This window comes from Pangasianodon hypophthalmus, chromosome 16, assembly GCF_027358585.1.
Source record: "Pangasianodon hypophthalmus isolate fPanHyp1 chromosome 16, fPanHyp1.pri, whole genome shotgun sequence".
Taxonomy (NCBI): Eukaryota; Metazoa; Chordata; class Actinopteri; order Siluriformes; family Pangasiidae; genus Pangasianodon; species Pangasianodon hypophthalmus.
The window spans coordinates 20,473,567-20,489,644 of NC_069725.1; the positions used below are offsets into that span (position 1 = coordinate 20,473,567).

At 36.6% G+C, this 16,078-nt stretch overlaps 2 protein-coding genes and 1 long non-coding RNA gene across 3 annotated transcripts; 2 read left to right on the forward strand and 1 right to left on the reverse strand.

Moving 5' to 3' along the window:
* Window positions 1-197: 197 nt before the first annotated feature.
* hoxc12a (homeobox C12a) lies at window positions 198-5,026 on the forward strand. The gene is made up of 2 exons (XM_026920252.3): window positions 198-2,105; window positions 2,912-5,026. Exons 1-2 carry the CDS (start codon window positions 1,526-1,528, stop codon window positions 3,148-3,150), a joined length of 819 nt encoding a protein of 272 aa, XP_026776053.1. The 5' UTR covers window positions 198-1,525; the 3' UTR covers window positions 3,151-5,026.
* On the reverse strand, window positions 1,718-7,832 carry LOC128320759 (uncharacterized). Its single transcript, XR_008304343.1, has 3 exons — window positions 6,712-7,832; window positions 1,934-2,123; window positions 1,718-1,858 (listed from the first exon to the last, which is right to left on the reverse strand). It is a non-coding gene; the product is annotated as an uncharacterized LOC128320759 (long non-coding RNA).
* A 4,491-nt stretch (window positions 7,833-12,323) lies between these two features.
* Window positions 12,324-15,387, forward strand: hoxc11a (homeobox C11a). The gene is made up of 2 exons (XM_026920335.3): window positions 12,324-13,118; window positions 14,374-15,387. Exons 1-2 carry the CDS (start codon window positions 12,428-12,430, stop codon window positions 14,604-14,606), a joined length of 924 nt encoding a protein of 307 aa, XP_026776136.3. The 5' UTR covers window positions 12,324-12,427; the 3' UTR covers window positions 14,607-15,387.
* Window positions 15,388-16,078: the final 691 nt, after the last annotated feature.

Sequence of the window (16,078 nt, forward strand, 5' to 3'; positions counted from 1 at the left end):
ATTGGACTCAGGGAATTAATTGTACAGTATAATGTCGAGACAAACAATAGCTGCAAAATAGCACGTTTTCATTTCATTCAGTTAGTTACATGTTACACTGACCCTATATTTTATGCCTGTGGCGCAGTTGCTTTTAGGTTATTTTTGGTTCTTTGCAAAAGAATTGTGAAACGTCACCATACAGACAATGACCGTCTAATGTTCTAGTAAATTTATTTTTGTGTGTTCCTTATCACGTAGTCTATCGCTGCTCATAAAACTAATAAGCGACATACAAGTTACCTAAGGCATCCTGTTACGTGTAATTACATTACGTAAAGTTATATAAAACCGCTAATGAAATGTGGTTCGCATTTTAAAATAAAATGTGTAATTTCAGCAAATCTTAACAAGCAACACAAAGCTGCCTCCTTACAGATGCACACGATCACATGGACAGCTCAGACACAAACACACAAATGGTAGATGCATATTACTGAAGAAAAAAAAGGTTACCCACCCAGCCTAATAATACAGCACACAGCTAACACCTTATGCAGCCAATAGACTGTGCACATCTAAATATCTGATCATATCTAAATAGCTGATCTTATTGTTGACCTACTCGTATTGATGCATGTATATATATATTTATATACTTATGAAATTTCTGTATAATCTTAGGTTGCAGCGAAGGCAGTATAACTACCCCGGCCTATTAAGTGTTTGAAATTATTTATCAATTAAGTTAGTGTGGTGGGTTTGGAACCGCTGAATCGTTTAAATACCCTCTGCTAGCTTGTAAAGTTCATATAAAAGAATTGCGAGATGTGTAATAATCTTCCCACAGTTTGGCTCCGAGTATTTATAGAGGGAATCTGTTAAAGTTGTTCATTTGAGGTGTGCGAGGGCATATTATTTGAAATATAGGTTACGTTCTTGAAAAAAAACTTATAGAATATCATCCTATTTTACTGAGCCAACGGTTTCAACCTGCTGACCCTGTTACAGTAAATACGAGTGTTAGTGAAGCGCTGAGCATCAGTCTTTCTCTAAAACAAGCCTGTAAAAGTGGATCATCAAAGCTTTATATGACACTGAATTCAATCGTAATTTTTCCATGAAAACAAAATGTCATCAGCACCCTCACCGTTCCCAAAAATCAACAGTTTTCGTATGAAAAAAGTTTTAAAATAAATTTGTTAGGTTATAAAGATATTAAACGAGGCTAGGAATGGTACTATATTTTTTACTCGAGAGAACGAAGGGAGAACCCGTTTGGAACCTGCAGATATAGGAAAGTGAAAAACAAGAGTCTACATTTTAATACGGAATTTTATAGTATTTTTAAAAAGCATATAAAGACCCGTAACACAGAAGTTAATGTTTTGTTTTGTCTAAAATAGACCAAGTGGGTGGTACCTTCTGGAGTTCGAGTAAGCTCCGCCACGTGACGTGGAGATGACCAATCAGGTGCATCTCCAGGTTTAACTACGTTAAATGTCAGATTGCAATAAACTAGAAGCTGTTGGTCAGGCCCGCGGAAATGGGCGAGCATAATCTCCTTAATCCTGGGTTTGTGGGACCTTTGGTAAACATCCACACTGGAGATACGTTTTACTTCCCGAATTTTAGAGCCTCAGGGGGACAACTGGCGGGGCTACCGTCTCTCTCGTACCCAAGAAGGGACAATGTGTGCTCCCTCCCGTGGAATCCATCGGAGTCGTGCAATGGATATCCTCAGTCCTACTTTGGTAGCCCTCTGTCCATTAATCCCTCTTTCAACCGATCTTGTGCTGAAACAGCCCGACCGGACGAGAAATGTTATTATGGCGGCAGCGGCGGCAACAGAGAGGCTTGCTCGGACGGCACAGTCAGCCTAAAACGAGAAGAGAGAACATCAGTATCATCAGATCACGGGGTGCACAATGGGATGGGCAACAGTAGTACCTACACCAAGTATGACTATGGCACCGAACATCTGACCCCAAACCCGCCGTCCTGTCAGTCTCTCGAATCCGATTCCAGCTCCTCAGTGCTCAACGATGGAGGAAAAAGCTCGGCAAGCGATACACAGACCCTGATATCGCCCTCAAATCACACGAGCAATATCTCAACAGGAGGAGGTGGGTGGTCACATGCAGCTGCAGTTAAAAAAGTACAAAAGTAAATCATTTGTAGAGTATGTACACCAGCAAAGATTTTGCTCTAACAAACTTTTGTAAGGGAGTGTACGTGTGGATAAGCTGTCAAATGCACTGATTTTTCTGCAGCATACTTGCGTGGTGGATAAGCGCCACTAGGGGCTGCCCTAAAATGCTCCAAGTTCACCAGCATTATAGCATTCAGTTATTTACATACACAGTAAATGCAACATCTTAAAATATCCATGCCACTGTTTGTATTTTAGATTCTTCTTTCTTATTTATTTATGATTTTTTTATGAGTATTATAGCTCAGCAGTAATTTCTGGCATTTAATCCAAATCTCAGGGTTTAAGAAATGTGGAAGCCAAGGTGTGAACCAAAAGAGAGCCTTCTGTTTTAATGACTTGTGCAGCAGGTAATGAGTTAAAGTCGTAATGCTAAAATACTAAATATATGTTATTTGCAAGGAAGACTCAACTATCTTTGTAATGTGGAAATAGAAGTCACGTGAAAGAAATAAATTGATGGTTAACCTTTATATAAAAAATCATATTGTTTACGCATTGCCCCTGGACTGTTGATGCCTTAGCTTCAGCTGACAGGTACGCCGTTGGTATATGTTGAGAGCGCATTATATATATTACAATTAACTTATATTAACCAATTTATATTAACCTGAAGGATTGCTACTTTGCATGGCATTGGGATGCTCCTAGACAGTAATGTTTTTTTTTTTTTTTTTGGCATGTATTACATTCTCATAATCTGTGTTCTGCCCCCTCTAGGTGCCCCTTGGTATCCGATGCACACCCGGACTCGCAAGAAACGAAAGCCCTATTCTAAACTGCAGCTGGCTGAGCTGGAGGGCGAGTTCATGCTAAACGAATTCATCACTCGGCAACGGCGGAGGGAGTTGTCAGACCGGCTGAACCTTAGTGACCAACAGGTTAAGATCTGGTTTCAGAATCGGAGAATGAAGAAGAAGAGACTGTTGCTGAGGGAACAGGCCTTAACCTTCTTTTAAGCAGTCGTTTATTAGTAGCACCACACCAATCATCCACTGTGGGTAATATTAAAACAGCTCAGTATTATTCTCAATAGTCTTTATTTTTTTGGTTTAATATTTATGCATTTTTGCGTAATAGCAAATTCATAAGAAAGCAGAAATTATTTCAGGGAAGGCGACCAAATGTTAACAGGAAAAAAAGCTCTGTTGATATTACACTTTGTTTTTGTAATATATGTATTAAAGTGGTTCAGAAAATGTATGTTAACATGCGTTATTTGAAAGAGACCTGGCCACTTTTGCTCTCCACTTCGAATTGCAATATATTGCAAGTTATATAGGATATTTACTCAAAGTTAAGCTGTGAGATATTCAATCAAAGCGAAAGTATATGCCTGTATTTAACTGGCAATTAAACATGCTTTGTGAGATGTACTGTCAATAGTATCAGCTATTTATTACTTCGTAAAATTACAAAAATTCTGCAGTATCTACTTGCGCATTGTTCAGAAGTAATTTTACTCCATACTCCATGGAAACAAATAATTAGCGAGGCCCTAAATGAAGAGCGCTAACGGTTGCTGCCCTTAATAGCCACCGCACTGCAAAAAAAAAAAACTTAATATTTTCACGAACCTTACTACTTCAGTGGGCATAATCCTTAATGCTGATCTCTGCAACCAGGAAGGGGAAGAAGCCTAAAAACAGTGTGGAGCGGAAAATCATGAAAACCATATCTCGCGCCACGTGTTCTCAGGCACGTTCACGGTCATGGGCACAAAGTCAGTCAACTAGCTGAGCTTCAGCAGGTCTGAGAGACTTCAAAACCATACCGCAGCTGGAATAAATTCTGCCAGGTGATCGATGCCATGTTGTCTCTCTCAACTTCATTGCTTTTAGGCACGACCTGAAGTCAGACTTGGTAAAGACTGGTATTAAGACTGATATAACTGTGCTGGTATAAGTCTGGTATTACTATGTTGGTATGTCTGTGTATTTTGTAACACCGTGTTGTTACTTCTACATTACTCCTATTGATAAGTTTATTTATAATCCTTATAATAAAGGTCGTGCCACAGACTTGGCACGGAGAATAATTTCTTTCATAATTGCATGTCCCTTGATCCAAGTTTAGAAATAAGTAGGCCAACTTAATTAAGTCTCTAAAATGCTTTTGGGAGGGAAGTGCATGATTCATTGTCAGTTACTATAGTCTACCTTGGTGAAGGGTAAAAGATAAAGTATCTGATCAGTCTTAAGAACACATCACACGATGCTAAAAACATATTCCCAATTCCCTATAAGCGAAGGCATCCTTTTATTAGAAGATATTGCTTCATATCAAGAAATCTGATAAGAATATAATTTCTTGATTTCTTGATATTACGCAATGCATATATTGCATGTTATTTATGGTACTAGTTAGCGCCTCTTACGTTTCAGTGTTGAGCATGTATTATTTTAAAGACACTTTATCAAAAGAGAAAAGGAATGTCTTAATCTTGTGAAAAAAGAAGTGGTTAGAATCGTACCGTGATATTTAAGCTTTAAAACAAACTATTGCAAATAATAATAATAATAATAATAATAATACTAATAATAATAATAATGATAATAATAAGCCACTTCTTCATCGGTGCTACCTTTTCCTTTTTTCGGGTTGTTATGCAACTCATATTTTTGTAGATCATTTCTGCATTGAAACCTTCTTTCGTGAATCTGTGGAAAATGTGTCATCACATATTTAACGCTACTTTCCATTCTCCCATTTTTCTATTTTTATGTCGCATTCCTCTTGAGATCTAAGACTGTCCTGTACATAACGCTGCGAATTCTTGAATGTATTGATGTATGTGTAGCCCAAGGTTTCTGTTAAATAAAGTCTATAAACTTCTCTGTTCCTGTTCAACATCTTCTTGCTGATATACGAGTCAAAATGGATAAAACCATTATACACGTGTTCTGGGGTTTAAGTTTATATCCGTGTCCCAAGTAGAGCTCATATACATATCGACAGAACTGGCCTGTATCTAATTTGTAAGCCAAAGTTTGCTTTTAATTAAACGGGTTTCGTGGTGGCTCTAATTTATGCTTTAAAAAAGACCTTTGAATTCTGCTTACCTCTCCTAAGTATATTTAATCTGGCTATACAGTTTATTAAATAAAACCTACCTACTAAAGCCTTGGAGTGGCTTATGATCTTTATGTTAGTAGGTCAGACAATCTAGGCTTCGAGTTTCGGTACTCTGCCACACCGAGTAAAAGTATCCACCTAGGGGATATTCGCTCCTTGAACTTTAGGCCCAACTACGGAAAGAGCCAGTTAGTATACTTGGTCAGTTTACATTTCTGGAACCGAATTTCACCGCCGGCGCGTCGTGGAGAGTATACACCGCTACTCAGGAGCTACTCAGCGACTAAAATATACCAGCTTCCCTCTTTTCTTTGCTTTCTTAAATTCGCAGTTCTAAGCCTGCACACTAAAATTATTTTGGATCGCGTAATGAAGTGTTGTGGTAAGTTACTTGTCATGTTTCTTCAAATTTACTTTCATTCAGGCAGATGGCCTACTCCGTCCAACATTCGTTTCATGAGATCAGCGAATTGTTAAAATTCTGCCATAGTATAAAACCAAAGTTGTCTTAAGTTTGATGTATTACTGTCTAAATCGATGTCAAGTAGACACATGGCTGCTTCCTTTAAAAAGCATGAGCTTCAACCTATACAATGACACTTTACGCGCTGCGGCGTTTTTGACTTTGAGCCTGGTTCAGTTTGTTTATGGGGGTTTGTCTGAGGCTCAGACCGTGCCCTTCACACAGAACTTGTGTTGTCATGTGGTCTAAGAAAGCCCCGGGTCGCCCTCTCACCTCTCTGGATCAAATTCTACACTGCTGTATGGTAGAGAGAGAGAGAAAAACAAAGGAAAAGAAAATTCGTTAATTACTTAGCCGGGTGTTTTTATGTTTAGCTATTGCGAGAAATTGCTACACATTTAGTGAAATGTACCACCTACGACTATTTTAATGAACTTAATTGTAATTAAATTTTGGCTAATTCTATTTATTTATGATAATTTATTTTTTCCTATAAGTAAAGAATAGTATAATATGGAACGCATTTCAGACGCATTCTTCTTCTTCTTCTTCTTCTTCTTCTTATTATTATTATTGTGCTTGTTATTCCTTTCTTTGTGCAATTTCTGGCCTTTTTTAAAATTTCTTAAATTCCACTGTCGTTAACACATTTCTTAAAGATATTGAAGATATTATCCAACATCATTAGTGTGTGAAAATCTTTAGGTCTGTAAACAATGTCAACTGATGCAAAGCTACTTTTGCTTAAAGGGTGGGGCATGTCAGCACTCGGGTGGAAACTGCATCAAAACCTTTTAAGAATCACATATTCTAGATTTATTTGGCTTGCTACTTTCATGTTTACATTACGACAAATCTCTACAAACATAATATTTGATAAGAATCATTAGGAGAAGTTTCGGTTGTAAACTAGCTTATTTTTGCGTCTTTACTTCTGCACTTCTGGTAGAATATGCATTATTTAATAAGTCAGTTTCTTCACTTGCTGCGTGCTTGATCTGCTGCTTCAGGAGCTTCTCACAACGCCGTTCATGTCTCCGCTTCCACAGCTTATCTTTCAGCTAACCAGGCATTGCAAAAGCACTTTGATGTACCGGTTGTTGAATGAGCGTATCATTCGAGGGTAGAATCACAATAACGTCTGCAATAAAAAGATTCTTTAAATGCTTATTAAATAACTTAACGAATTGTTGCTGGTGGAAAAAGAAAACGTGTTATCCTGTAACCTGTGGCCAGTATTCTTTATTGCCAGAAGTGCAAAACGGCCAGCGTTAGAATTCAGGAAGAGGATGAGTCTCGATCCCACCCCTTCTGCCGTAGGCCCGTTTTGGTGGGCGGGAGCAATGCACAAATTGAAGGTCAAGTTAGTGTGCACCTTACATGGATTGCAAGTATCCAGTATGGTACACACTTCAAATGACATGAAAGGCATGCACAACCGTCATCGTTTGGGTGTATGCAAAATTTAACTGTTGCATTTGTATATGAATAGTTACACACATACACACACTTCACAGACTTTCCTGTTTTTTTTTTATGTCTGACTCTGTTGGTAGCGACAGCCTGTACTGGTCCTGCATTCGCATACTATTAGAATAAGACTAACTAGGATGTGCATGGTCATCATTTCAGTTAACATCATTCACTAAGAAAAGCGCGCATTAGCCAATAACTGTTTCCCGTTTCATTTTAACACAAGACTGTTTTCGTTTAGCTTCATCTGTGACTTCAAACAGCTGACCTTTGAAAAACCTAAAAGGAGTCTCTGCGTTTGGGAGCCTTTAGGATGCAAGATTAAACATAAACATTAGCCAAAGCAAGGACACAGATGATGGCACAAGAAGCGGATTGGCGCATCAAGGCGCATCTCTAACTGATTTCATTTACACTGCGGAGGCATAAAATAGTATTTATTTATTTAGGAGCTTAGGCTAATATTCGTGCCTCAATAACCTAATATTTAAATTACTATCTTATTAAAAGTATAACAAGTGAGGGCAAAAAATATATGTAATACATAAAATATAACCTCTGCACAGTATGCATTAGCTACCGTTAGGCTAAATGGTCGTGAATACGTCATTTTTACAAAAGTTTTCTTACTGGACATCTTTAATAAATGTCATACGAGCACAACAACAACAATACTAATAATAATAATAATAATAATAATAATAATAATAATAATAATAATAATAATAATAATAATAATAACATAAGACCGTTATATAAATCGCAATTCTTTGCAAACATTTTAAAATTATATGTTACCATATATACACAATCTTAGAAAAAAGCTTTCACGGGATCCTTAATGGGCCATTGGATAATTAAAGGATTATAGCGTCCAAAAAAAAAGTTTTAGAGCCTAGTTCTGATAGGGAAACCTTCTGCTGAAAGGTTTTATATAGACCCTTTGAGGGTCCCCCCACTCCTAAAAAAGTACAACCGAAAAAAAAAACATTGAAGTTTTAAGGTTCTAAATTTTCTAACAGTGTAGAAATGTAGGAAAAACATACAATTACAGCACGTCGTGACTCTTTACTAATTATCATGCGCGCAATATGCGCAGACATGAGAGCGCGCACCTATGCCATAACTTTAAATGTAAGATACAATTTTAAAATATTTAAATTTTACTTAAAAAACTTTGAAAACTTTTAGAAAACCATTCACTATTACGGTACATTGGCACTCTTTCTGGTTTAGTTGTCAAATGTCTAATTTTTTTTTTTTTTTTTTTTTTTTTTTTTTTTTTTTTAAATACTCGACATAGCCCTTACGGCTACAATAAAACGCATAACACTATAATGTCCAGTGAATCAACCCAAAATTCAGTGTCCCATGCCCCACCCAAAATTAATTTCAGCCAGATAATACCCGTTATTACGCATACATGATATGTATATTTGCAGAGCCTAATAACTGGATTAACTGGATACTCTTGTGTGTGTGTGTGTGTGTGTGTGTGTGTGTGTGTGTGTTATAAGGCTCCGTGCACTCTCCGTTACTTCAGTTAAAAAAAAAACACCAAATAAATAAAAAATGATAAAAGAACCATTTTCTTGCTCCTTTACAGTGTTCACAGCTCATGCAGTGGGGTTTAACAGCCCGACTTACATCCAATTAAATTTATCTAGGCCATGAGGGGACAGTAATATGTGACACTGCTTCCGATTTTAGTTCTGTTTTCAAACTTAAACTCTCTCAGGCAGTGCATAATTACTTGGAGTTGGCACAGGTCGGTGTTTTAAATATTTGAAGCTGTATACATGTGTCTGTATATATTTTTTGCACCATGACGCATAAGATAATGTAAATCGTGGAAAACAGTAATACTGCATATTGGTCTACATGCAAATTCGAATTGATGCGCTTCTTCGTCGTCGTCTTTTTTTTTAAAGGAAGCTTTTATATTATTAGATTAACCTTACATTTTAAGGTTTTAATTATGGACTGAGGGTGACATTGCTTAGAATCCACAAACAGCCGTAAAACCTGTGGTGCTTAATAGCATTGGTTTTAAGCAGAGGATGGCAAACCTTTACAACACCTCTGTCCTCGGTAGCTCTGAAGACTTTAAAGGACCTTTTCATGGACATGCAGTTTGTTCAATTCAAATTGTGCACAGTGTCCACAATTGCCAAATCTCCAGCAGGGGCTGACCATTTGCGAGGAAATGGTGACTGTTTGGAGGGGAAACAGCTGAGTCTTTGTTTGAACTTCTGGGTCCTACTGCGAGAGGGAAACAATATGAGATAATATAAAGCATACGTACATTTGAAACACATACATAATTCTTTTTTTTTTTTGGTTTTTGCACGACATGTGTTGCGAGTTGCGCAAACTAGCGATGCTCGACGCAATATTCTCCTGGCTTAATCATATGCTCTTTTTTAATTTTGTGGAAAGATAACGAAATTGTATTAGTATGCCATAGAATTTCATTGTTTAAATTCGAGGATAAGTCAATCTAATGCAACAGCCAGGTGCAACCGGTGTTTTTTTTTTATTATTAGAGTTATTACTTGTTACTATCCTTTTTTGCCATCACCAGCTTTTACTAGTCATGTTATATGAAGATTTTGTTCAGTTTCACTTCTAGTTACTGGTTCCAAAAAAGAAAAGAAGAAGGAAAATTCTACATAAACCTTTACGTAGAATCCCTTTGTGTTTGCGTAGTATGAAAAACAATCCTGTGCTTTCTTTCAGTTATTAGTGAATTTTTAATGTTGCCATGTTTATTTGATTACAACTTGACTTTCAGTTTTACTATCTTTTTGCCATCACCAGCTTTTACTAATATGTTATCTGTAGTTCTAGTTCAGTCTCGCTACCAGTTACGTGTTCTAAAAAAGAAAAAGAGAAGGAAAAATTATACACAAACTTAAAAGTTTTTGCGCAGCCTTTCATTCTTGTTTGCATAACATGAATAAAAAAAGTCAATTAAAAAAAACTCTTTTACTAATGCTTTAGTTATTGTCTTTTTTGTGAAACAAAAGTCTTTATTTTTTCGCCCATTGCGCTTTTTATGGTGGTAGCATCAAGAATTTTAGTGGTCAAATTCAAGTGCTGCGTCTGGGTAGCTGTCTGGCTTCTTTGTACTTGGATGCGGGTATCTTGCACGACCACCCTTTGTCTTTGTAAAAGAGGCAATAAACATATATTCATTACCTTTTTTCAAATGTAAAAAGTCTAAACAGTTTAAACGTTTCAAATCTATGAGATTTTGCTTGAATGTAAAAAGTCCTGATTATACCCTTGCTTCTTTTCTCATATAATTCTGCATCATATGACTAATGGAGTAATACATTTTTATTCGAAATATATGGCTTGAATAAAAAAAATAGCAAACACTGCTGTTTTAAAAAATAAAAAGTGACTAAGTATAACCTTATATATATTAGCCTCATAAGGTATTGCTGCGTCGCTAGTTACTTATTTTGGTATACGTAGTGTATCACTAATGCTTTAATGACATTTACCAGTTTACTCTATCAGTTATTTATCATGAAAAAGACAAATGATATTCACAGACAACCTTAAATTTAAACAAACAAAAAATAATAATTCCAGGGCGATTGAGGCCAATTCGACCTTCTACACTTTGAGACATTGGAATTAAAAGACTATATTCAACTATAATTTTTTTCTTCTTCTCCTTTTTTGTAAAAATGAAAGTTTCGAAAGTCATAAAAAATGTTATTTACATGTTCCTGAATATATGTGAGACGCTATACATCAAAATATTGCATGAGAGTATAAAAAAAAAATCATAAAATTGTATTTACTTTGCCCTTTACTGAGGATCTATACTTAATAGCTTAATATCTTATAATTCCAGAATCCATAAATCTAACGCTTATTTAATAAGAGACTTTTTTTTTAAATTAAAAGTTTAGCCGATTTTGGGAATTGGCTATACTTGAATTTTCTTCAAGAAAGACAGAGTGATAAAAGAGACCTAGGCTATTCATAAAGATATTCCTACATATGGTATATCTGTCAAGAAATTCAATATTACCCTGATCTGCTTCTTATACTCTACCAACAACACTGACTTTTATTGTGTAAATAAGACACCGAGTAAAACAGTATAAAAATGGTGGGTCAGATATCATGTTTTAACGTATACTCAAATGACACAGTAATATAACCTATACAAGGAAACGATTGTTTTAACTTATAGGCAATATGTGGAGTGCAGGAGAAAGAGGGCAAAACACAGTTATGTTTCATTATCGTTTTATTATCTGCTTCGCATTGATTTAGAAATGTATCACATACATAGAAACCAATCTAACACAAAACATGAAAAAATATTATATTCGACAGCCACAAATAGGCCCTATATGTAAGCAGTAATAAAACAATTACATTCTCTAGAAGCTACAGAATGTGAGTTGGTAATTACTCAAAAGAAAGAGTCATTTCACACTGCTCAAACCATTCAGACATTAAATTTATGTGTCAACTGTAAGTTGATCGATGTTTTCACATTCATGATTATACTCCAAGCTACGTAATGATACATAACTAGATTTGTCCTGTTACCAAAGAAATGCAGATTAATATATTTAGGTAGGCTATTTCAGACAAAAATGATGCAAAGACAGGGTGGAGCTAACATTTAACATCCATCCATGCACTATTTATCAAAACTGGCTGACTGTGCTAACTGTTTGACAAAAACTAGCTATAGCCGATTATTGTTAGCGTGGGTTAAATCATCAAGACGAAATTGGTGGACTTCTCTAATATCTAAAAGTTCACGTTTTAGGCCACTCCAGAATAATAGAAATATGAGAAAATATTAAAACGTCTTACCTCATTAAATCCTAAACCCATTGCTACTTAGCATACAGGCTCTCCGACTTTCCTATAAATAGAACATAAATGCTTCCTTTCATTCTCATAAACTGCTTAAACACAACAGAACAGAAATTTGTTACTCATATTCCTCGTGTTCCTGTGCTGTTTTAAAATTTAATTGTTTGAATCTCTTAGAGCTCACCTAAGTGAACCACTCCTACGCATCCAAGTGCTCCAAATTGATATATGACAATATCTACTTTCGATCACGTGTTACAGGGCGACTTAGACGGATTGCGCGTCATCTCGCCTTCCCAAATTTTCTCCTTTTGCAGCTCGAATCCAAAACATCTATCTATAGTAGGCAAAGGAGTACAGGGGGAAAGATGTTTAACTCGGTAAATCTGAGCAACTTCTGCTCCCAGACACGTAAAGACCGGACATCTGAGTTCGGGGACAGGACAGGCTGTGCCTCCAATATCTACCTCCCCAGCTGCACCTACTACGTCCCAGAATTTTCCACCGTTTCTTCGTTTCTTCCGCAAGGGCCTTCGCGGCAAATTACATACCCCTACACTACAAATTTGTCTCAAGTGCAACCGGTACGAGATGTTTCCTACGGCCTGGATCCTTCCAGCAAGTGGCACCACAGAACTAACTACGCGACGTGCTACTCCGGAGAGGATCTGGTGCACAGGGACTGTCTTCCGCCATCCACCATGACAGAAATGCTCATGAAAAACGAGAGCGTGTACAGCCACCACCACCATCACCACCATCCTAGCTCTAACCACCCATCTACTGGTTTCTATTCCAGTGTCGGGAAAAACAACGTGCTGCCTCAAGGTTTTGATCGCTTTTTTGAAACGGCGTATTGTGGCACTGACAATCAGTCAGACCATTGTTTACAAAAGAGCGAGACGACTAAACTCGAGAGCACGTCCCAGCAACCCAGCGCAGTTTCGGGAGTGGAAGAGCCAGAAAAGGACGCCGAAGACGAAGAAGAAAGAACAAATTCGGGCTCGTGTAGCTCCTCAGGCACAAAGGAAGGCAACGCAAGCAAAATCAACCATTCGAGTAGGTACCTAAAGCTGTAAATAGGGAAAGGTTAAGGGATTAGCCCGGTGTTTTGTCGGTCAGATTTTATGTGGAGTTTTATAAGCATTCAAAGGATTTTATTATAACCTACAAAGCTCTTTCCTTCAACGAAAAGAATTTTTACGATGGGAACACGCTTTGAAAAAGGGGGATGTTATACACAGACGCTGCTATCCTAGAGTCTGTGAAATTTTAAGAGCGCGCTATTGTGACAAATGCTAACTTTGATCATGAACTTGCGTTGGGCATTTTAGGAGGTTTTCTTGTTGGGCTCTCGTGAGTAAAAATCAATTGGGCAGAACACAACTTTTGGCGTCCTGTGATTTTTTTCTTTTAGCAGCTTGCATGCATATTAGCCATGTCTTGGTCCAAGTCCTGTTGTGATATCATGCATTTCACACAATGGTGGCGACTCGTTATGTGTTAAGCACGCATCTATATATCTATCTATCTATCTATCTATCTATCTATCTATCTGTCTGTCTCTCTGTCTCTCTGTCTGTCTGTCTGTCGTTTTCAATGCGTTATTTATGGGAACAAAGAAACAATAGCTTAGTTTAAAAGCCGTGGTGCTTGTGCTGCAGGCCCGATGTTAATAATAAACAAAAATGTGTTTTCTTTTTTTTTAAAAAAAAACGTCTCCTAAATAAACCAGATCTAAGTAACTCTTAAAACGTCATTTTTGGTATTGTGGTTTTGTTTCATAATGTCACGGTACATCACTCTATGTCTTGTAAAATCCAGTAATTTACTTTAAATTACATAGAAAATTGAAAGCTCTTTTATGGGAAATATCTATAGGGGAATATCTTTGCAATACCAGGAATATTGTTTGTTGTTAAATTATTTTCTATTGTTTTAAGGGCAGTTCCCTGTTAGCTTCAGAAATCAAAACATGGAAGAAATGCATATTAACTGGGTTTTCCTTTAGATAATTCTCTCCTACTTATTACACTAATTACGAGTAGATTCAAGCGTCCACTTTTCGTGTTATTTATGATCCATTACCACCCAAACATAATCTTATTTGAAGCTTAATATACTTGTGCTTTCTTCCTCTACGTCCAATTTCAAGTTCATTTTTTGATGCACACTATGTTTTTTTAGACTTCACGCTGTCATTTGGTGAATAAACGACACCCATGTACATTTTGTCGTATTTTAGCAGCATATTATTTTTCATCAATGTGTTGCAAGATAATGACCTTTCACTGTCCTTTTCATTATTTCCAAGGTGCCCCCCGCACGAGGAAGAAGAGATGTCCATACTCCAAGTTTCAGATTCGCGAACTGGAACGAGAGTTTTTCTTTAACGTTTACATCAACAAGGAGAAAAGGCTGCAACTCTCCAGAATGTTAAACCTTACTGACAGACAAGTGAAAATATGGTTTCAAAATCGCAGAATGAAAGAAAAGAAATTAAGCAGAGACCGCTTGCAGTATTTCTCTGGGAACCCATTGTTGTAAACTACGGACTTATTTCAGTAGGCCAAGGTTGATTTTACTTGATATTTCCGAAAACTTTGGATGTTCCATCATTCTATGATCTATTCATCATTTATCTCGATGAAGCCGACATTACTGACTAAATTCGCATGGATTATTATTATTATTATTATTATTATTATTATTATTATTATTATTATTATTTGTAATAACAGAGAAAGGCGTCTTGGGACGATAAATAAGGAGCTTTGAATTCAAGCCTTTTTAGTTAAAAATTCAAGTTCAGATTCACTTTTCACAAGGTTTTTGAGGAAAATCACAGGCTACACTGAAATCTTTGTAGGTATCTTATTCACAATACACATTTAATGACTAGTTGCTGTAAATATGTTACAAAACAAAGTCGAACTGAAGTCGGAGTCGTCGTGCAAGATCTTATATTTTTCTTTTCTTTCTTTCGTTTTTTTTTTTTTTTTTTTTTTTACATTTTCGTCATTTTAAACTGTGACTTGTACAATCTGTAATAATGTATTCCTTGTACAGAGACTATGCAACGTGCATTTGTGATTGTAAATATAGCTATATATTACGTTCACTTTCCCTAACATTGCTGCTATTTTCTTTATATTGTCCGAGCAGTTCTCGCGCGCTTTAGCCTAGGACCCATGTTCCTTTCTTTAACTTATTTGCTTTATGTTATGCCCAGTGTCCTTTTGTCTTTATTCAGAGAGCGCAAAGATTACATTTGGACTTTGTATGATATATGGTATACCGCATATGAAATAAATATATACAATGTAAAGGTATTTGTAAGTGAATCCTGACTCAATTTCAGACAGTGAGCCAGTCGAGAAACTTCAGCGTGTACGATTAAACGTTTCAGTAATTTAACTGTTCAACAATGCTGAAGAAATTGTCATCACTTGAAAGAACCATTTACAGTCGCATAATAAAATGCACAAAAGAAAGGGTTTTGATGAATTTAACCAATAGATATTTGAACATAACATTTATTTGACTCTAATCAGAGGTGAGTATGACAAATACAGAAGTATTAGATCCGCATTTTGGACAAAAAAAACTATGTCTACTTGAACTAACAAACATAGCTATCCTGCAAAGACATTGAAATTGTAGTTCGTAGTCCGAGAGAAAGGCAGAAGGAAAAGATAACCTCTTTTAGTACCCAGTAAATGGAATCGCCACTCTTGTGGTCTAGACAGTGCCATAAAGACAGAGGCCCTAAATGGCTATTTTTTTCTCTTAATTGCACCGTCTGTTCGCGGGGAATGGCGTCCACTTCCGCAGTAAACAGTAAACAAGAGAGTCTGAATCTTCGAACAAAGAAACTTGAAAGAACATAGAGAATGAACACTAGTAGTCTACTTGTACAATCAACCACGTGTAACACCACTAACTTAGGGCTGCGTATTAATTATGTCAGGAAAATTCAAAAAGGCATTTCGAAGCAGAAATAGTTGTGTTAAATCAGT